The sequence below is a fragment of the Saccostrea cucullata genome, unplaced genomic scaffold (genome assembly GCF_032062105.1).
Source record: "Saccostrea cucullata isolate Sc308-1 unplaced genomic scaffold, CSIRO_AGI_Scuc_v1 ctg461, whole genome shotgun sequence".
Taxonomy (NCBI): domain Eukaryota; kingdom Metazoa; phylum Mollusca; class Bivalvia; order Ostreida; family Ostreidae; genus Saccostrea; species Saccostrea cuccullata.
Genome location: NW_026927825.1, coordinates 266,765 through 289,342, shown reverse-complemented (window position 1 = coordinate 289,342; position 22,578 = coordinate 266,765). Strand labels below are relative to the sequence as shown.

At 32.9% G+C, this 22,578-nt stretch overlaps 1 protein-coding gene and 1 long non-coding RNA gene across 2 annotated transcripts; both read right to left on the bottom strand.

The window, feature by feature from the left end:
* Nucleotides 1-6,042: 6,042 nt before the first annotated feature.
* On the bottom strand, nucleotides 6,043-7,949 carry LOC134275571 (uncharacterized). The gene is made up of 3 exons (XR_009993852.1): nucleotides 7,875-7,949; nucleotides 6,441-6,603; nucleotides 6,043-6,180 (listed from the first exon to the last, which is right to left on the bottom strand). It is a non-coding gene; the product is annotated as an uncharacterized LOC134275571 (long non-coding RNA).
* Nucleotides 7,950-12,036: 4,087 nt separating this feature from the next.
* On the bottom strand, nucleotides 12,037-21,190 carry LOC134275587 (uncharacterized). Its single transcript, XM_062757853.1, has 4 exons — nucleotides 21,084-21,190; nucleotides 20,859-20,976; nucleotides 20,281-20,421; nucleotides 12,037-12,329 (listed from the first exon to the last, which is right to left on the bottom strand). Exons 1-4 carry the CDS (start codon nucleotides 21,183-21,185, stop codon nucleotides 12,037-12,039), a joined length of 654 nt encoding a protein of 217 aa, XP_062613837.1. The 5' UTR covers nucleotides 21,186-21,190.
* Nucleotides 21,191-22,578: the final 1,388 nt, after the last annotated feature.

Sequence of the window (22,578 nt, the reverse complement as noted above, 5' to 3'; positions counted from 1 at the left end):
ATGTGATGCATAGATTGGTCTATATTTTTGACTGATTTTGAATAGAAATTACATAATAATAAATAACAAAACTATATGTCTAAATGGTTCAATCCATTCGTATCGCGCTCTTTATCATAAGCTAGATAAGTCTTTGTTGACCATGTGTCAGATCTAGACTCCTTATAGCTTAAGTAAAAGATGCTCAACCTTTGATTCTACAATAGAACAGATGTAAAAAGATTTGTATTTTCTCAATTCTGCAAAACACAGAGGTGTATTCACTCTTTATTGTAATATTTCATAAAAATATAAATTACCTGATAAATGAAGAAGCCGGGTGTTACCGTGGCAACACCACAGAAAACTAAACCTAATGCAGACGAGAATAGATCGACAATAAGCGCTCGGGCCATCCTTCTCCCACAAAAGAATCTAAAAATTAAGACTAGATTGAGAAGCGACATCTTACATGTACATGTATATCCTGAAACTTTACAACATAGATGGAGTGTAATTGCCCATACCCCTCTCTCTAACATACAAAGTATGTCCAAAGCTGACCAGCTTTATTGAAAGCCTTTGGGGACCCCAACGTCACGTTCTATTTACAGTGTATTTCATTACATAAGTTTTAAAATCTCCACCTTTTATGCTGCTATACAGCAGGCTACTCTGTACACATAGAAAATTTTATTTACTGTGCTAGCAAATATGATTTTCTTACCATTTTTTTCATGCAAATTATTCAGATGGGATGTCAACATTACCGCTAAATCTCCAAACATTTAGACTCATTTCGATTACATTATTTTTAAATTCAAATATTCGACCGATCATTACTGCACATTTATATGGTCGAAAACAATTCGTTACCGCTGCAAATTGAATCCGCCTTAAAGAACTCTATACCGCTACATATTGAACCAGCCAGTTATGGTACGGAAAAGAGTTTCAATCACAAAAGCTTTCACAAAGAATTTTTGCTATCCATTTTTGTCTGTAGTCGTGCGTGATAAGTCGGTTGTTAATTTCTGAACATTTTCAACTTCATGTCTTGAATCACTTATTTATTAAAAAAACCAACCAAATTTGGCATATATGTAAAGCATTTATAGGAGAAGGATATAAAAATTGTAAATTCTATGGTACACCCCCCCCCAGGTTATGAGACTAAAACAATCGAAATTAGTCTTACATGTATCCTTAGGATTTTTTTTTATCTCCTGTTAACCAAGCAGTGAAACTGTTGGCTTGATTAGAATTTCAATAAAGTGTAAGTTCACCGCCAAAGTGTGAGTTGTGAAAATCATGGCCCCAAAAGAAACATAATAATACATTGAAATGTATAATTAAAAAAAATATCATTTTCTTAGTTGAATAAAAATAATTTTCACAAGTAAACCATGTACTTAGTAACGGTATCTTTATCTCTCATCGCTTGTATATTTATTCTTTATATAGCTGTATGTTGGTTGTTTTACTGTACTACATGTATTTGGATCACATTTATTCATAATATAGTCTCGTTTCAATGATGAAATATAACTACAAGTAACAGTATTTCATAAAAAACAACAACATGTGCCTAACACGAAAAATGCAATTATAGTTAAAAAGCATTTCTTTAGAATGATACATTAGTTTAGATACCATATAAACACATAAATACCTGCACTCCTTCTACAGCTTTGGGTATGTCAGTCAAATAAAAAAAAATAACCGTCACCTCGTGACATGTAACTATGTCAGTCAGGTGATTTAAACCAGTATTTCGTAACTCCTCTGTAAATTAGCTGAATTGGTCAGACGGTTCATAAATATTTGGATTCCGTATATTGATTACCAGTAAAACTTGATTTACATATGACAGTTGAAACAAAAAAGCTCGCCGGCCTGTTCAACAAAATTTCCTCAATAAAACAAATTTTTTTTTTCAACACAGCAATTATACCACAGTTGTTATTTTTTTGATACATTCAAAACGGATCCTACTTCCTGGTGAATAATGTTACGCTCTATATATCATACACTTGAGCGAAATTGTTTAAAGACTGTTTACAAAGAGTCAGTGCAGAGCGTAATTTTAATGAACAAGAGCATATTTTAAAATATCTAAAGAAAACATTTCTGTAATATTAGTAGGTCGAAGGCGCGGATGCAGGGATGTTTTTTTCAAAGGAGGTTAGGGTCCCTATATATATACTATTTGGATAATGTTTACAAGTTACAAAACATAACAAAAAAATCACCGCAAACGGTAAACGTCTTTCCCAAAGGTGAAAACCTTGTTTTGATTGGATAGGGGTGTACGGGAATAACTTTCCCATTCATTTCCAATGCTTCTGTATGCAGGTGATGTAGGTATATTGCTGCACCAGTAAGGGAAGTTGACGATCGTAAATTTAAAGTCATCATGTTTATCATAAAGATTACCTTTAACGTCATTTCAAGTACAATATCCAGATATGAAACAGATGTGTGAAAATGACCTAGCTTAGGCCAAGAAGTTGATTTCGCCAAAAGTTAACACCATTTATAAAGAAATCCATAAGACAAAAACGTAATCATAATAGTTTTAATGCTTTAACTCATATAAGCTGAGGAGGAGGGAATTATGAAAGTTAGACTCAAGAGTATTGATACATGTGCATGTCAATGTCACCTCCATTCAGTCTTAATGGAGGTTCTCTAAGACAGAATACTAGTACATGTAGTTCCAATTGCTTTTCTTTGTCTGTCCATTTTCTCCTGAACATATTTCATTAAGATATGGAGAAAAGCCTTAAACAGTTCTTGTTGCTCTTATTTTTTAAGAAAATCATAGCGTATTCTACTGTAATGAAAAATGGGCTTCTTCTAATACTTAAGTGGTCCTTTTGTGGTAGAATTTTGTATATTCTCCCAGCTGAGCTCAGTTAATTGTAGATGGTTAACAGTCACCTGAAAAGAAACAAAAAATATTTTTCAGAAGAGTGGTAAATAAAAGACTGAGGTTTTTACAATTATTACTGGCCAAAACTTAACATTTTACTTTAATATACATGTTTTGACATTGCTGTTTAATACAATTTTGAAACATTATGATTGTAACTACAGTAGCCCTATAATAAGTTACAGTTCACAAGTAATCATCAGAAAATGTCCTGACCACTCTGGGTCAATGAACCACCATTTTCAGTACTATGGGAGCTTTCAATGCAGCATCAAATTTACTTGTATTTAGAGTGTATTGTTAATTAAATTTATTTCATTGTACATTATTAAAATTAAATGACATTTACTTTGTTTGAAAATTAGGGAGATATATATTCTAATGACATTTTAAACCCATGTTATATTAAGCTGTTCTTCATTGGATTTGAATTAAAAAAAAACTTTCCCCGTCTTCATCTCCAAGGAGATATTTGGGGCCAACATCGTTGATGTAATTTTATGAAAGTTGAACCAATTCAAAATTAAATATTAATAACAAACATTGTGCTATTGTACATGTTCTAGAGTAGACTAGTTTCGATTATTTTCACTGTACGAATTCATTATTATAGTCTGTCCCACCAAGTTACTGTAAGCACTTTTCGCAAAAAATCTTAAAATATATAAATACCTTGGCTTTCAACCCAGTTCCGATCGATAGATCATTTTTTTTCCAACCTTCCTCCGTTTATCCGAACCCTCGAGGTCAACCAGTGTATACACACGGCGGCAAATTCAAAGTCTACGGAGGTTTAACATTGTCAAAATGGCCACCACTTCGGAAGGGGATCATCCATTGTTCGTAATTTTCCGTACGTCGTCGTCAGTAAGGAAATGACGTCGCACACGTTCGGGAGTGCTCTATGGTTATCGACGTCTGAAAAACTATAACGCCCGAGACTTCCAAGTATAGATTTATACTACAAGAAATATAACTTCTTCAACAAAACTTTCATACCCAGACTGAGACCCAAGGGACCAAAGATTCATAAAAGGGTTAGTCACTGCGTAAAGGCAAAGAGGTATGACTCAATTCATACATAACATTTCAATAGAATAATCGAGGCTAGGCTACTGCAAATTTAGCTCAAGTAAAATTAGTTTTATAATTTATAGTCAACACGAAACATTAGAGATCAATCAAAGTAATATCACTAGGATTAAGATTTTTAAAAATTATAATTGCTGCCTTACCTTAACGTTTCACCTCAGCTTTCCTTATAAATCCAACTCCTTCACGTTTGTTAAAAAACTGTAACACACGGTCAAAATAAGTCATATTATTGTTTCTGTCTCACAGTATGTGAACAAGTGATGTCCCCACATGCACATGCCACATATTTCTTGACTTTGTTATACTTCCAACTCTTTGAACACATAAATCCTTCGTTGATATTTTATTTTTAATCTCGGTGCAAAACAACGTTTGTTGTCTGCATCAATTAAACTACGTCACCAATGAATTTTGACCTTGCCCTTCCAAACCTTCCTGTAATGTATCGGTGTTAGGTAAATTCAGACCCAGCCTGAGGATATACATTTTTGTTTACCTTAAATATAACAGAATACCAAAATTTAAAATATTCCTATACACATAAAATTAAAATACATAACGCAAGTGTGAAGGATTATGATTTTTAAAAATATATTATATTTTTTTTCCTCTCTCTATTTCAATAAAACAATTTAACAGAAAGCCTTTTAATTTTTATGAGTTTTCAGAACAAAAATTTTCATTGCAGGAATCTGAATAGCTGCCTGGTGCAACTACAAGATAGAAAAGCATAAACACGTACATTATACATATTAAGCCATAATTAAGTACCTGTAGATGCATATATATTGAGGGTATGAAATAATGTACTAGGTTCCTTTAGTTTGATTTTTGAGTCCCAGCATTTTTTTTTTTTTCCTTTTGTATTTGTAAATTTTCAAAGTAAGTTTATTCATTGACAGTTCCCTAGTACGCAAACATGCATATATGCCTATATCATTCATATACTTAGTAGTGTATCAGCTCTGATACAGAGGTTTTGGACTAGGTGAGACAGTGCCTGGTAAGGCCAAAAAAATAATTATCTTGTTTCCTGCTACCAGCCTGAAAAAATTGGGTAGGTAGGCAGGAAAATTATTTTATTTTTTAATTTCTTTTTATTTTCGATATGAACTAATACAAAACCAAATTAAACATGTCAGAGACCAATATTTTCATTACAAATTAAATTTTTCTTTTGATGCATGACTCAAGTAGTATGTTATAAAAGTCCATATTTAAAACATATACCCTGTAGTATCATAAATTACCACTTGAATATACATTATTATTTTTTTCAGTTTTAGAACATGGAACATGAAATTACGGAAATTCCAGATTTTTTCCAAACCTAAAAAACTGTAGGGTCAGGTGTGAAAAATTAGGGTAGGTTGGGTAACAGGAAACAAGACTATAATTTTTTTGGGCCTGAGTAGAGCTGTCTCTCCCTCGGGGCTGAGATATCTCTGTCTTGGCCCATTGTCATGGGGCTGTCTCGCCCTCAAATGTGAAATCATTATTTCTGTTTATTTGTGTATAGTTATAGCAAAGTATTTTCATTGGTCCCATCGACTTTTCTTTAACAGAGTTTTACTATATAAGGTTAACATTTCGACTTTCTACAAGACATTTCTGAGAACTTCAAACAACCTTAAAAGACATTGAAAAGTTATAAACATTATCATGATAAAATAAAAACTGTTGCATGAACAGATTTAATTTTTCAAGATTCATTTTGAAATTCTGAATTAAATTATAAATTACAGAGTTATCCTTCTTGGCTGAGAAACCAAGTACCTTAACGGATTTTTAATAAGTCTTGTAAAATTATAAATGCTTGAAACATAAAACAGTTTTAGATCATAGGATAAACCAGTTTGTTTGCACTGTTTTCATCGTTTTATTAAGTAAAATTTAACAATATTTTAAAAGATAAATGAATTGTTTGTCCTATATTCAAGGATATTACAACAAAATCAGAAGAATAATTGTCAAGTGCCCACTGATGCTGGAGTCCATGCTGTAGAAAAGACAAGACACAGAAGTGAGAAAATGTCGACATCAGTCATCTATGATGATGGAGATTGCCTCTATTCTAAAATTTCCGAGGGAAATGGTGTTGTCTGGCTCATCCAATGATCACTCCATTTGCAGACTACCAGGTAATCTTTGGTTTTGTCAATACTTTGTGCCTGAAAAAAAATTAATGATAAAACATTTTAAATCGTCATAAAGATTTCAGTGCATAAAAAATACTTTTAAATTTGTGCAAAGTGAAATATAAAGATACAATAAAAATTCAGATCGTGCAACTGCTCATCATATTAATATGAATTGTTTACTTATTAAAAATACATGTACTTGGTCAATTCTCATTTTCAGGTTTCAATCTGAAGTATACATAGGAAGAGCAAAATCTTTCTCATTCATATACAATGTAAACACTTATAACCTGTGATCCAGAAAAATGTCCTGATTGTTTAGTCCAACATAAAATGGATTTCAATCTGACACGTTATTCTGAAAAATTGAGTGAACAGTGCAGGCATGTCTTTGTTTCAATATTTCGACTCTGCATGGTCATCAAAACTTTGGACTCTTGTGATTTATTCATCCTATAAAAACATAATTTTGTAAGCAATAAAAGCATAATCAAATATTCTATGCTTCAGTTATAATTACATTTTTTTTTATCAGTTTGTTTATTCTTTCAAATGGTGAGATTGTGCAGTATTACAGGTGCTTAGACACAGATTTGCAGTTAATATTTTCTCAAATTTTCTGTAAAATATCAACTTATATTAGCTGCAGAACTGTAGCTCTCTGCTTGAGAAATTTTGGATAGATAAGGCAGAGAGCTACAGGTCCAAGCGTTGTGAAAACCTTCGATTTACGCCGACAATTTTTCGTCGCTCACTATGGGTATTTTTTAGTGTATTTTATACTTTCACAAGCTTTGGAAATAATTTTAAATGGTATTTAATAATTAATCATACATTCAACTTCTAATTCCTGATCATTTACTTACCTCTCGACGCTAACAAATGGCTGTTTGTGATTACGGACGTCAAAATGGAACTCTTTTAAACCGACATTACAAAACTATATACAGGACTGTTTCGGACCGTTAAAAGGTAAACAAAGGTCAAATATAAGAGTTAAAATACATGAACTATTATAGGATACCATTCTAAAAGCATGAGAAAGATTAAACTACACGAAATAAATAGAAATAAATACCTAAAGTAGTGACAAAAAAATTGGCGGCGTAAATCGAAGGTTTTTAACAATGCATGGGTCTGTAGCTCTCTGCTTTATCTATCCGAATACTCTCAAGCAGAGGGCTACAGTTCTGCAGCTAAACTTATATAACAAGAGGCTCATGAGCCACATCACTTATAATTACCTGAAAAGCTTTGATGATGCAGTTCTTTACCAGATTTCCCCCTTGTTATACCTTTTGTGACCCAACCTAATCCCTGGGGTCATAATTTGAACAATTTAAAATCTACACTACCCAACAATGATTTTGCATAAGTTTCAGCTTTTCTTTCCTAGTACTGGTAATGCCCAAGAAGAAGATTTTTATAGATTTTTCTTGTATATTTCAATGTAAAAGTTGGGTTCTCTATTGTGGTCCCACCCTACCCCAAGGGTCATAATTTAAATAATTTAGAATCTACACTACCCCAGGATGCTTCAGCATAAGTTTCAACTTTTCTGGCCAGTGGTTCTTTGGAAGAAGATTACGAATGATGAGGGAAAGATGTAACATGTATTCACATCTGAAAGTGCTAAGCTTCAACAAATCATTCTCAATACATGTACCGGTATTTAAAAGAGACGGGATATTTTGAAGATCTTGAATATTATATAATAAACTTACTGCCTTTGTTATGCAAATCATCTTTACTTTAGTCAAGGTTTCTCTTCTTAATACTGCACTGGCTAAATCAAGCTTAACATTGCTGAAAGAAGAGAAAGTGTTATAAAAGAGTACAGGACATCAATATCATTACAAACTAAAGTGTTCCAAGGAACACATATGTCACCTGCTTTTAGCTTCTTTAAAGATGTATCTATAAAATCTAAGAGTGGTCAGCTATTTTTAAGCTACTAGCATATACAGAATGCAACCCTCAACTGAATAATTAAGTTGAAATCATCATAAATAATTATTTATCATTTTACATGTTACATGTTTCAAAGCAATTGTCACATTGCACGATCCACTTTGTGAGATTCCATCCCAATGTATTTTCATAATATTAAGATATCAGTTTTTGTGGTTAACTGAATATCATATAGTTTAAAAGAACAGTTTTATGAGCTCATAAACATGTATAAAATTAATGTTAATTATCAACATACATCACTCAATATTCAAAAGTCTTTAGTTAATTTAAAGTTTCTGGGGTATATTTGTAAACTAGGTCAAAGTTCAAGTCAACTAAATACAGTACTAGCAAATAAGGGCAACAATATAAAAAAAAATTTCTTTGATGTACTCAGACTGACCCATCAAAAATACCCCAACCCAATCATTTTTTCAGCACTTTGAATTTTTGATTTAAAAAAAAATTGTTTTATTTATTAGAAATAGATACTGTTTCCTTTTAAAATTGTGGAATGTGATTTCTATTGGATGCTTTTAGATTAATATTTTTTAACAATATTATATATTTCATCTGTCTAGATATCCAGTGTGTATTGAAAATATTAATAAATTTCTGTCGAGTCTGGAATTTTTTAATGACACTTTGACATCAATTTGATCAATATTAAAAAGCCAAAAAAAGATACCTACCTACCCACCTTGAAAAATGTGTGTCAGAGTACATCAAACAAAAATATTTTAATTATGCTCTACGGTTTTTAAAAACAAGTACTTTAAATGAAAATCTTGGAATTAAGGAAACAGAAATTTTCAAATTAAGTTAAATCACATTTGAGCAGTATAGGACATTGCAGAAAAATACGATGCTGTTGAGGCCTGCCCTCTCCCAAATCAGGATTAGGTTGGTATATAGGTAGATGAGAAAATTATTCTCAGAAAAATTACCAGTAATTATAAATTAATATTGTGTCTCCAGAATACAAAAAAAGTTAATTGCTTCCTGGAGATAAAAAAATGTTTTGAGTCATTTTAGCCAGTTGGTTGGGAGAGGGCAATCAAAATTTTTTTTTCGAGATGATCACACTGAGAATATGAACTCTGAATATGTGCATGACAGCTAGTATTACCGGGTAATGGAAGATTCCCTCTGATGTTACATGTATATCAATTTTATTTTAAAGTCTGTACTCAGATGAAATGATTCAGTCTATCTTAACTTCTTGTGCTGATCAAACTATTCAGACATGTTCTTCTATTTAGTTTTTCTGTTTTTCTTTCATGAATACTACATATATAATTACTTTCTCATTTAAACTGCAAGGTCAAGACAAATCATTATTTTCTGAAACAGTACGTGCATATTCATCTACTTTATGCCTGGTTCTGCTAATTAATTCATCAATATGCATGCATGTATATAAATGACCATTATAGAACTCAATCCAAAGACTTGATGAAAAATTACATTCACATTTTAATTATAAAAAGTTTTGAAAAATAAATTCCAAAATGTGTCATCTATTGAAAACTGTTTTAATGTCCCCAGGTTGATACTACAATAAATGAAAAAATAAAAATGCACTTTAGATCTCTAGGTTATTATTTATTTGCCAAATGCATGTAGTATGTACAAGAAATGTTATAAATTGAAAATGAAAGTAGGAATATTTATATATAAAATTTTAAAACTAGTTACTAAGTTAACTAGCTGCTATATTCTTTTTGGTATTATTTCACCTAATTGTTTAACCATATTCGTGTTCTTTTATAATCATAGAAACACCCCTTTTCATTTTCCATACATGGGCTTACATACAGACCGTTACTGAACACGAACGGTTAACCATGAGCACTAACAAGAGAGCTGTTGTTCTAATGGCAGCAATATCACGCGTTTTGAAATATATTTATATATCTTAGCATTTGTAGACACTTCTTCCTTGTGTGTATATAAGCTAGGAAAACAACAACAGCTGCAAAAAGTACCATAGAATATATAAACAACTTACGTTTTTAAACACTGCGCCTGGCAAGCTTGCATCATCATGTCAACAGCCATTATCCACAAGTTGTTCTTCGTTAGATTCGGACTATTTTCTCGTAGTTTATAATTAAATTTGTTAAATGCTGTTAAAATTTATTATAATTCAAAGTAAAAGTTATATTATCGATAAAAGCAATTTAAATTAATTCCTTGAATTTTTAACGATTTTTTGGAAATTGACTTTGCAAAGGACGACAACTCCCTTCGAAAACTGGTTCCCGGCCCCGTAATCTAGACGCTAATGGACGAGTTTACCATGTTTAATCTCCGTAGACTTTGAATTTGCCGCCGTGTGTATACACTGGTTGACCTCGAGGGTTCGGATAAACGGAGGAAGGTTGGAAAAAAATGATCTATCGATCGGAACTGGGTTGAAAGCCAAGGTATTTATATATTTTGAGATTTTATGCGAAAAGTACTTACAGTAACTTGGTGGGACAGACTATAAAATATAAGTTTGTTTCCTCGTTTTCCAACCCTAACAACATAGTAAAGCAAAGCATTAAGCAAAAAATACAAATTAACAAAACGAACACTAATTAACTTTGAATGAAATATGAAGTAATGAACATTAATTAAGATCATAAATCCATTGAAACCAAAACATTGTAGGCAAACTTAATTTGTTATGCGATAAATGTGATGTTTTGTGGCCAAAATTTGGTTCTACATAATTCCTTGTGAAACTCTTGATTCCCTGTTGTACCCTCACTTTACTAGGGACCAATCGTGAGTCTAAAATACTTGATAATTATATTGCTTTATATTATTCAAGTTAAATCATTAAATCATTATATAAAGTATCAAAATTCTTTCATGTGTCATAGCTGTGTCTGTGTATGAGTATGAGTGAAGCAGCATCCATGGTCAATTGTGGTCTAAAACAGAGATGCTTATATAGGGTTTACATATACTAGTGGCAAAGCATGGGAAATTGAAGCTGATAAATCGTGCATAGTAAAACGTTGCAAGATTACATGAGACTCGTTGAGCAAAAGTCTCATGGTCGCACAACACACGCATATACAACTGCGATTCATCTTACGACCTTTAAAAATCGTGCCTCACTCTTGCGAGTACACAAAACGTTGTAAGATGCTCGCACTAATATTCGTGAGTTGAATTGCGATAAATGTGGATCGCATTTGGTCGCGTCTGAATAGTGTGCATGTCGACTATTTTGAGGAGACTTGATGCGACTACTAAAACGCATGCAACGAATGCGAAACATCGTGCAACGTATGCGAGAGCTCGGCGAGAGTTAGTGCGAAGCTAAAATTTTCCGATCGCAATGTGTTGTAAAGTGCTCGTGCGCCAATTGAGAAAGGGCCTTAACGAGAAATAAGTAATTTACCAATGCTGCTTTTCTTGACCTTTATGCACTTACACAGGATTTAATTATTAATTGACTGTTTGGGGTAACTTTCAGATTTGCAATATGAATATTTATCAAAAACTTTATGTTTTTCTATTTTAAAAATCATATTTGATAGAGAAATAGTAACCAAACACCAATCATTAAAAATATTCAATACACAAGTAAAATAAGCATATAATTATGAAAAGGAATGCATATCATTTCATGATATACATCGCAAAATTTACACACAATCTTCAATACATCTTTGAATCAGACACATTTATCAAGATATTGTACTCTTTAGTTGAAAACTGAAACCTGATTTTTTAAAGGGATTTTTTCATTCCCTCTCGATAATCGCAAACAGTAACTATTCAAAAGTTATCACAATACGTTGTATAATTTCATTAGATGAGATATAGTCCACAAGTCAAGATCTAGTAAATGAAAACTAGATAATAAGTCGTAGGTACGTCTTAGATTTTTTGTCAATTGGCAGCAGTACGCTTCCATAGTTACCACTTTGTCTAATCATCATTATATGTCATCATTTCCGGTCTGTTGTCTGCTATCACATCTGCATTGTCTGTAATCACATCTTGGTGAATTCCAATCCAACCTGGATTTTCCGTCATCTGGTTGTCAATATTTCCTTCCTCGCTGCCTCTTTTATAGCGAATAAGAATTACCACAACGGAATAAAGATGCAAAGCGAAGGACACACTGACAAGGACAAAAGAGTATGGAAACCATATCGACTGTAGAAATATCAGCATACACATTCCAATAAAACGAAGGAGCAGGGCAAACTCTAAAGTAACTGTAAATCAATAGTCAAATTAGGCCATGTTTGAATGCAAAAGAGTAAATATTACGAACAGATTTTAAAAAATCATCAATCTATATATACAATTGCAACACAAATCGGTAAACAAGAAATTAAAACGGAATCCCGAAAATTCGAAGGTGGGATAAGAATGTATTGGAGGAGAGAATATCCCCTGTTGATCGGACACGCCCGCCACACACAAAAGATAAACAAAATTTTGGCAAGAAAAAGCCAAAATACGACGTCATTCAAGTATTTGCTTACATGGGCATTATAACGACCATGGATTTTAAGAAATGCCCAATTTAAACGAGACTGTAGAAATCCTTATTTCCTCAACTTATTTGTGAGTAGCTATATCAGTTTAAAAAAATGGTCGTATTTAGAGCATAATTTTCAGTAGCGCTTCTATAAATTATAGGAGTCATAAACAATGATTCACACCATACGCAGGTGATAGGGAAATATTTCTTTACATAGTCAGCTCAGGTCATTTCGTTCTTAGTTGGTCCTAACGTGCCTTGTAAGTAAGATCGACTTCAAAATGTATATGAAGCAAATTTAGCAGGCTCGATAGCACAGTGTCTTTTATTTTAAATTCTCTGGGATATGTCGAGTCTACAAATGTTGACACACTGGCTGACCAAAGTTATATATAGGAAAATTCTTTAAAAATCTTCTCAAGAATAACAAAGCCATGATTGGTCATATGTATTTAAACGGAAGCATTCTCAAGTAGTGTAGATTCAAATTTGAGCAAATCATATCCCCCTTTAAGCAATAGTTGAGATTACTTTTGGGTTTAAATTTTATAATAATAAACTAATTTCAGCTTTTTTGCTAGCTACAGTGCTCAGGTGAGCTATGTGGCCCATGGGCCTCTTGCCTGGGAAAAGATATCCTTCTCTACTGATCCTATTTGTACGATGTGCTCAATTTTGACAAATAAGACTGATGTGCTTTGTAAAAGATAACTTGCATGACTCAGAAGTGAAATGAATGCAACGGAGCATGTCCCATTACCGCCAGGGCTACGTGATTCGAGCATGGACAGAACGTTCGCAGATGTGCATAAAATTCGGAATGAATACTGAAACCTAATCTACTTGTTATACTAAAGTTATTCAATTAATTCGCGAGGTATTTGATCACCCCTCAGCGATATATTTTCCTACAACAAGCAACCTTCAAACTAACAACTCGAAACAAGATTGTTTAAAAGGAAACAATGTACGTTTAATTGAAAATTTATTGAACTCAAATAAATAATCAACTGAAAAATACCTTGTTTGCATATAAAACAAGAGGCCCATGGGCCACATCGCTCACCTTATCACATGGGCTAGTTAAAAACACAAATCAGCTCAGTATTGAAAAGCCTACTTGTTGGGGGAGGTGGGAAGGGTTGAATTTTTTATTCCTTGAGAATGTCACTATATCAATAAAGCATTCATGTGTAATTTTGCCATATTTGAGAATAAAAATTTTATCATTTTTCCTGTATATATTTCTATGTAAAGATTTTAAAATTGCCCATTATAGCCCACCTTACCCCCAGGAGCCATGATATGAACAAATTTTATTATCTCTAACTGAGGATGTTTCTATATTAATTCCATCAATCAAAGCTTTGTTAATCTTGAGAAGAATATTTTAAGAAGATTTTTCCTATGTATTCCTGTGTAAAACTTTGATCAACCATTGTGGCCCGCCCTATATTCGAGAGTCATGATTTGAACAGACTTGAATTTACACTATCTGAAGATGCTTCCACATTATCTTCTGCATGTGTAAATTTATATAAATGTTACGAATGGAAAAAGTTACTTATAGGTCCAATGGGCCGGGTGCAGATTCAGTTTGACGTATTTTGTTTTCAATGTATACTGAAATGTCTATAATGTCACTATAATAAATGATTACTTATTTACTTAGTTTCATCTTTCCTGATCGCATGTTTTTTTTTTGTTTGTTTTTTTTAAAAGATTCTTCCTATATATTGCTATGTAAGACATTGGTCGGCAATTGTGGTCAACCCTATCCCCAGGGGTCATGATTTGAACAAACTTGAATCTACTCTACCTGAGGATGCTTCCACATAAGCTTCATCTTTCCTGAACCAATGGTTCTTGAGATGAAGATTTTTAAATATAAAAAATCCTATATATTTCTATGTATAAATTTGATCAGCCACTGTGGCCCCACCTTACCTCTGAGGGTCATGATTTGGACGAATTTGTATCTACATATCCAGAGGATGCTTCCACATGCGTTTCATCTTTCCTGGTCAAGTGGTTCTTCAGAAGATTTTTTAATAAATAATTTCCTACATTTTGCTATGTTAAAATTTGCTCATCCATTGTGGCCCCACCCTACCTCCGGGGTCATGATTTGAACATACTTGAATCTACACTACCTGAGGATGCTTCTACATGAGTTTCATCTTCCTAGGCCCAGTGGTTCTGGAGATGAAGATTTAAAAAAAAAATTCTATATATTTCTATGTAAAACTTTGATCACCAATTATAGCTCAGCCCTACCCCCGGGGTCATGATTTGAACAAACTTAAATATACATTATCTGAAGATGATTCCACCTGAGTTTCATCTTTCCTGGCCCAATGGTTTTGGAGAAAAAGATATTTTTAAAATACCATTAATCTTTCATTAATACATGATTATCTTCCTTTGGAAGAGGTATTGGTCCTTCATTTGAACAAACTTGAATTTCCTTTACCGAAGGATACTTTGTGGTAACTTTGGTTAAATTGACCCAGTGGTTCTTGAGAACAAGATTAAAATGTGAAAAGTTTACGTTGACAATGACATCAACGGTAGACAAAGGACAACTTTTGATCAGAAAAGCTTAATTGAGCCTTTGGCTCAAGTGAGCTAAAACACACTAAACCTTGCATCACTTTACTGATCTCTATATTTTCTTATGCTACACAATTTCACCACAACTCTGTTTGCTGATAAATGAGTAATGAAATCAATACCAATGTGGAGGTCAAGTATAGTATTAAAAATACTAAAATAAGAAAAAAATCATACACATACCATGATAGGAGATCAGACCTTAAAGTATTGATACAATTTATATCAATATGCTGATCCCCTCAATTTAAAACAAAATATGCAAAAAATAAAAACATGAAGTATAAAGCAAAAAATATGGCACATCAAAAAAATAATGCCACGAGATATGATTGCCAAACATAATTATAAGTGAAACATGGTACTGTGATAAATTGATCGATGATACATGTACATGTATAGTGATATATATATATATATTTACGTCCACTGAATATTTTCTTTTTATTCCTTGTGGCACAGTGGTTAGAGCGTCTGAACTAGAGTCGCAAAGTAAAGAGTTGATCCTAACGTCGTGGGTTCGAATCCCACCGTGGGACATTCTTTTTCTAAGGTAGAACTTTATATATTAAAGTGATGTTTCAGTTTGACGCTTAGCTTTAAGGATAATAACACAAGTAAAAATTTGATGCATGGATCGGTCTAAATTTTTGACTGATTCTGAATAAAATTTAAATAATAATAAATACCAAAACTACAAGTCTAAAGAAATCATAAGTTTTCTTTAGTGCTTTGATATGCGACTTTGTATCGTTTTCTGTGTAATTCGATACCAAATTTTGCACATATTTTGGCATTGTGACAAAATCTTACCAAATCCTCCAACTTTACCTGGAAAATATAAATTAGGTAGCCTAGGTTACATTATCTATGAATGTTAATCTATGCAAAAGATTGCTAATTTCTGAAAAATAAGTTTAAACCCTCTCTTCTCGTCTTCATCCTCCAGGTGCTGAGAAACGATTTCAAATTCCCTGATGTTACTCCTCGGTTCATATGGCATTTGATGAATCTCAGTGCTTAATTGGTATCTCTTATTGCGAATAAAAATCCTCACCACAGCAATTAGAATTAAAACTAGAGGTACTGTGAGCGATGAGCTCACTAAATGATACCCCCCGCCTCCCCTATGGTTATAAGTGGTGAAAAAGTCCATGTTTTCCTGTGGCCGGGAAACCCAAAATATGTGTCGGATCAAAAAGTAAAATAGGAGGTGCACAATGGCAATATGTAATAAAGATTCTGTGAAAGTTTCATCAAATTTCATTCAGTGGTATGAGAGGAGTTACGGATAAGAGATGGGTACCCCAAAGCGTAACAGACGGACGGACAGACAGACGGACGGACGTATAGACGGACGGACGGACGGACGGACGGAATTAACGATTACTATATACCCTCCCGCTTTTCAAGCGGGGGGTATAATGATACCAAAGCCAGCAAGAATAAGGGAGTACGGAACCTCGACATCCGAAAGCTCTAAGTAACTGTAACTTTTTTCGAGTTTTGATACTAAAGCAATGTGGCTAGCAGTAATGGCTATGAATCGGGCCAGGACTGCAAACTCTGATACTGCTGAAAATATAAAGAATAAAATATAAATGATGTTAGCAATCCGATTCAAGACATTCCATCATAACCTAATCAGAGAAAATATCCTCCTTGTTTGAATCAGAAATGTTGTCCAAATCTGCATTATAATATTTCTACGTCTTTGACTTAAAAGTGACATGGACAACCAATTTTTATGTTTACAATGCCCAACTAAGGCATCATTTAAGAGCCATTCTCTGTAATGATTTGAAATTTTATATAGGAGTTGTGGCACGCATAGTCTCAGAATTTCTTCAAACTCTCTATGATAAAAGGCATTGATACCCTGAACTGAAATCAGGCAAAAATTGGTTGCTATGTTTTATAGTTACCATGGCAACATGTCTTAAAGTTCGAAAAATGGCATTTTTTAACATGTTTAGAGCCCCATAGTTAACATTTGCGGCAAAGCAAACAATTGTTAATGACTGTTTCCAAAAGTTGAAGGTAAGATGTCTCAAATGCATGATAAACATGTTTGGTAAATCAACTATTACATACGTTACTATGGTAACAAAGTATTCAAAAGTAAAAAAAATATTCATTGAATTTTATGAAGTCATACTCGTAAAAATGAAAAGCAATTATAGGATGAAATGTTACCAAATAATAGAAAAAAGAGCCTTGAAACACATACCAAGAAAAAATATGATATTTCATTTTGGTTGGCAATGGTTGCCAAGGTTTTTATGCCGCAGAGAGCCTTCAAAGTAACACTATGTATGTTTAAATATGATCCTATCTTTTAAAAAAAGCACATTTCCTCATAACTAATGATCAATTTTATAAGATGTTGGTGTGCTCCAAGTTTTCCCATTTCAAAAAATTCAGATTAAATTCTTTAAATAGAGCGTTGCTATGGAAATAAGCAGAAAATATATGCTTAAAAACCTGAAAAATATTTTGTTTCCTTGGATACGTACCCTTAAATGTAGATTCCCAAAACTTTTATGATTGATATTTATTAACAGCTAACTTGACTTTTAATTTTGACTATCATCCAATCTCTAAGTGGATGCAAGAAGTTGGCACACAGGGTTTAATATTGATATAAAGTTCAAAAAATCGAACATTTTCCCTTCTTGGTAACCATAGCAACAGTGTTGTTTTATTCATCAAATTTTATCAATATATGATATTTAACTTCAGTTCTAACAGATAAGACTATTCCAGCTGAGCTCTTTAATTTGTTTCTTGATTAAATGGCAATTTAATTCTTAATGCAGCGGAAAAAAATTCACTTTTAAGCACTGGTACTTTGTTTCCATGGTAACACTACAAAGTAGCAATTATACCCAATTTTTCTTATTGTTTTGGTGTTGCAAGGTCCTAAGGATGCATATTTGCCAGTCTTGAATTTTCATGTTTTTCCTCAAGACAGTAGCATTAACCCAATCTTAGTTACTGGTTTTGCATGGTTACACTGTGTTACCATGGCAACCATAAATGTTATTTATAGAATAATATTGCTTATACTTATATACTTAAGGTCAAACATTTTCATTGTTTTTCTGAAGTCAATGATTGAGTTTTAGCATGTAACACCTACCATTAGTGAATATGGAGTGTTTTTCAGCATATTTCAGCATTTTAAATGTATTCCAAATGTACCCTTGGTTACCATTTACTTAGAGATATATTCTAAAAAGTCTCTTCATAGTATAAGTGACATCAAGGTGTCATGTTTTTGTTAGAATGGTTTGTTTGCTTTTTCTAGTTTTTATTAAGCCACAGTCAGGATTTAAAGTGGCTGAAAATTTCGATTTTTCAAACTTTTCCAGCTGTTGCCATAGCAACCGAGACACTTAGCAACGAAATTTTGTTTGATATTTGTTTCTGGTGTCAAGTACTAAGCATGGGTGAAGTTTCATCAAAATCGGTGACCATGCGTGGCAGCGAAGTTTAAGTGGTTACAGAGAATGGCAATTAATAATTTGCAAAAAAATGAAAAACATTTGTTGATTAGCAAAGGAGATACAGAACTTAAAGTTCTTCATAATGTAAATAAGGCACGAGCCTTGTTCTTGTTTACATACGGAAATATAATAATTAAAACAAAATGAAATTTAGCAAATCACTCAATCTAGTAATCAATTTTAGAAATAACTTCTTTATTGAAATAATCTGCATTGAAAGAACATATATTGGTAAATAAATATAAAGTTAAAGGAAAAAGAAACGCAGGGTAAACTTTTGAGGTGAATAAATTTTTTTTGAAAAATACTTTTTAGTTTTCCTATCTAACTTTTAAAATCATCTTTCAAAAAGATATAACCAAATTCTCATATAATTTTGTGTAATTATTCATGAGTTATTGAAGCTCAAATGACGATATCCCCCAAAAGGGAAAATCGAAAACTCTCACTATCTTCAATGTCCATCTCGTGCATCTGTCACAGTCTTATTTCTCCTTTGCATGGAATTTCATCAGAGTGTTTATCTTTCAAACCCTGGCTATATTTAGCATGGGTAACCACGCAAAAAAAATAAGTCAAACGGCGCGCGCATGCACCGGTGAGAGGAATGCAACAGTAAGTTGACTGGCTCAAAAAAACAAATTGCGGAATTGTTTTCTTTCAAATTTTGTATGAATGTAAGGAATATAATCGTGTTCACTATAAATGGCTGTCTTTGTGGTAGTAAGGTGGCGAATTAAGAGATGGCAGGACGAATAACCTGCTCATAACATGGATCTGTTTTGCGTTAACGTCATCGTCACGGTTTATTGAAATCCACTCTAGACACTCTCTGACAACGGCTAAAAAGTTTGATGGGGGAAAATTTACAAGAGACTGCTAAGTAAACCGTTGTTGCCTTTTTCATTTATTAGGCAATTCGAAAACAAGACGGCATTGAACTTCCGTAAACTGTGCCAAGATTGCAATAAATTCATAATGTCTCTTAATATTGAAAAACGATGTGCATACCTCATATGCATCAAATAATGCAACAAGATTTGTGGACAAACACGTCGTTATCAAATTGCACATGTTTTGGGCTTTTTAGCATTTTTCCTACGTGACGTCATAAATTTTAAGGTTGAGTAATTCTGAATACTGATTTTGATGTATAGTAACTAAATTTCTCATCTGACCAATTTTCGTAATTTTCGGTCAAATTCTTATCGACATTTATGCTACCCTGCGTTTCTTTTTCTTTTCAGTATATGTAAAAAAAACCCGTGACACAGACCATGTTTTCATCATTGTACATGTAAATGTTTAGAGCTCTAAATCTGTCTTGTATGTCGACAACTGAAGTTCAAATTTTTGATGATCGTTAAAAAGACCTTAGTTAAATATTTGTAAAAATGGAAAAAAAATGATTCTGAATTCTTTTTAGCTGAAACTGTGTCCATGTCCCTTTAAGAAAGTTGCATTTTTAAGTTTATGTCCCGCCACTTTATCAAAGAGCGTGTTTGTGTTAGAAATTGTGGAGTTAAAACACTCAGCAGAAAGACAAAGCACTGTTACCTGCCACTAGTAGAAATATTCCACCAGTCAAAAACATCACTGGAATTGGCGCTTTTTTCATGGTATTCGACAATAGAATCAACCAACCGATTCCACCAAGAACAACAGTAATAAGGCTTTCCAACTGCGCATCTATCATTGCTGAAAACGACACATTTTTCTTTCCTAAGGACTTTGATATTTATTTTTTATATTTAATTATCTGTAATACGTAAGAAGAATATGGTACCGATTTTGAGTGCTGCAAAAATCGAAGCTCCTCAAATTAGCATGTTTATTTTATTTTGAATACACACTGAAGTTACTAATACCGTATAGTGGGTTTTCTTGGCGGGTGTAAAATTTGGCGTTTTGTGTACTGAAAGGTATGAGAACTATTTGGCGTAATTCATTTTAGCGGACAGAGGGTTTCAGCTCTGTGCTAGACTCTAAGAAGAGTACTGACTATTTTGGCTATTAAAATTTTATCAAACTGTCATAAAAACGCTAAAATAAACCAAAATTAGCTTCCCACTAAAATAACCCGCTATACGGTATAAGAGGAAGAAGAAAGGGAGAAATGAAAGATATTAATTTACAGAGCTGGTTCAATCCATTCGTATCGTGTTCCTTATCATAAACTAGATAAGTCTTTGTTGACCATGAGTCAGATCCAGTCTCTTTATAGTTAAAGTAAAAGATGCTCATTCTTTTATTCTACAATAGAATAGATGTAAAGAGATTTGTATTTTCTTAACTCTGCAAAACACAGATAGAGATCTAATCACTCTTTATTGTAATATTTCATAAAAGATATAGATTACCTGATTAATGAAGAAGCCAGGTGTTACAATGGCAATACCACAGAAAACTAAACCTAATGCAGCCGAGAATAAATCGGCAACAAGCACTTTGTTTCGGGCCATTTTTCTCCAACGAAAGAATCTAAAAGTAAAGGCTAGACTGAGAATTGACATCTTATATCCTAAAACTTAATTATTGCCAATACCCCCTCCCCCCACGCTTTCCATCTCTCTCTAACATATGACCTTATCTAACCAGCTTTATTAAAAGCCTTTAGGGACCCCCATGTAATGTTCTATGTACAGTTATTTTCATTACATAAGTTTTAAAATCTCAACTTTTTATGCTGCTATAAAGCAGACTACACTGATCACATGTGCAATTGGAACATTTTATTTACTATGCTAACAATATAATTGTTTATTTCTCCATTTCTTTCATGCAAATTTTTCAGGCGGGATGTCAACATTACCGCGTCATCTTCAAAAATTGTATACTTGTTAAGGTTACATTCTTTTCTTTAAATTTTCGACCTATCATTACCGCTACATTTATTGGTCGAAAACAATTTATTATAGCTACAAACTGAATCCGCCGAAAACAACTCTTTACCGCTACATATTGAACCAGCCAGTTATGGTACGGAAAAGAGTTTCAATCACAAAAGCTTTCACAAAGAATTTTTGCTATCCATTTTTGCCTGTAGTCGTGCGCGGTGAGTCGGTTGTTAACTTCCGAAAATTTCAACTTCATGTCTTGAATCACTTATGTATAACAAATTTCAATCAAGTTTTGCATATATGTAAAGCATTTATAGGAAAAGGATATAAAAATTGTAAATTTTATGGTAACTCCCCCCCCCCTTCGCGGAATGGGAGTAAAACAATCGAAATTAGTCTTACATGTATCCTAAAGAAATGTCTTTTATCTCCTGTAAACCAAGCAGTGAACCTGTTGGCTTGATTACAATCACAATAAAGTGTAAGTTCACTGCCAAAATTGATTATGAAAAGTTGATTTAAAAAAATTCTCAAATAAACAATGTACTCAGTAACGGTATCTTTTTCTCTCATCGCTTGTATATGTATTCTTTTTACAGTTGTATGTTGCTTGTTTTACTGTACTACATGTATTTGGAAGACATTCATCCATAATAAAGTCTCTTTTCAATGATGAAATATAACTTCAAGTAATAGTATTTCATAAAAAAAAACATGTGCCTATAAATGAAAGAAGTAATTTCAGTTAAAAAGCATTTCTCTAAAATGATGAATTACTTAAAATACTAAATATACACATAAATACCTGCACTCCTCTACGACTGTGGGTATGTCAGTCAAATTAAGAGTAACCGTCACCTTGTGACATGCAACTATGTCAGTCAGGTGATTTAAACCAGTATTTCGTAACTCCTCTGTAAAATAGCTGAATTGGTCAGACGGTTCATGAATATTTGGATTCCGTATATTGATTACCAGTAAACTTGGTTTACATATGACAGTTCAGACAAAAAAG

What these genes read in the sequence shown, in the direction of transcription:
- LOC134275587 (XM_062757853.1), bottom strand. Translation starts at nt 21,185, where the DNA reads ATGGCCCGAAACAAAGTGCTTGTTGCCGATTTATTCTCGGCTGCATTA. An exon ending in CTGGCTTCTTCATTAATCAG is followed by an intron (nt 20,977 to 21,083) that starts GTAATCTATATC and finishes ATTCTATTGTAG; the next exon opens with AATAAAAGAATGAGCATCTT. An exon ending in GAATGGATTGAACCAGCTCT is followed by an intron (nt 20,422 to 20,858) that starts GTAAATTAATAT and finishes TGTCGTTTTCAG; the next exon opens with CAATGATAGATGCGCAGTTG.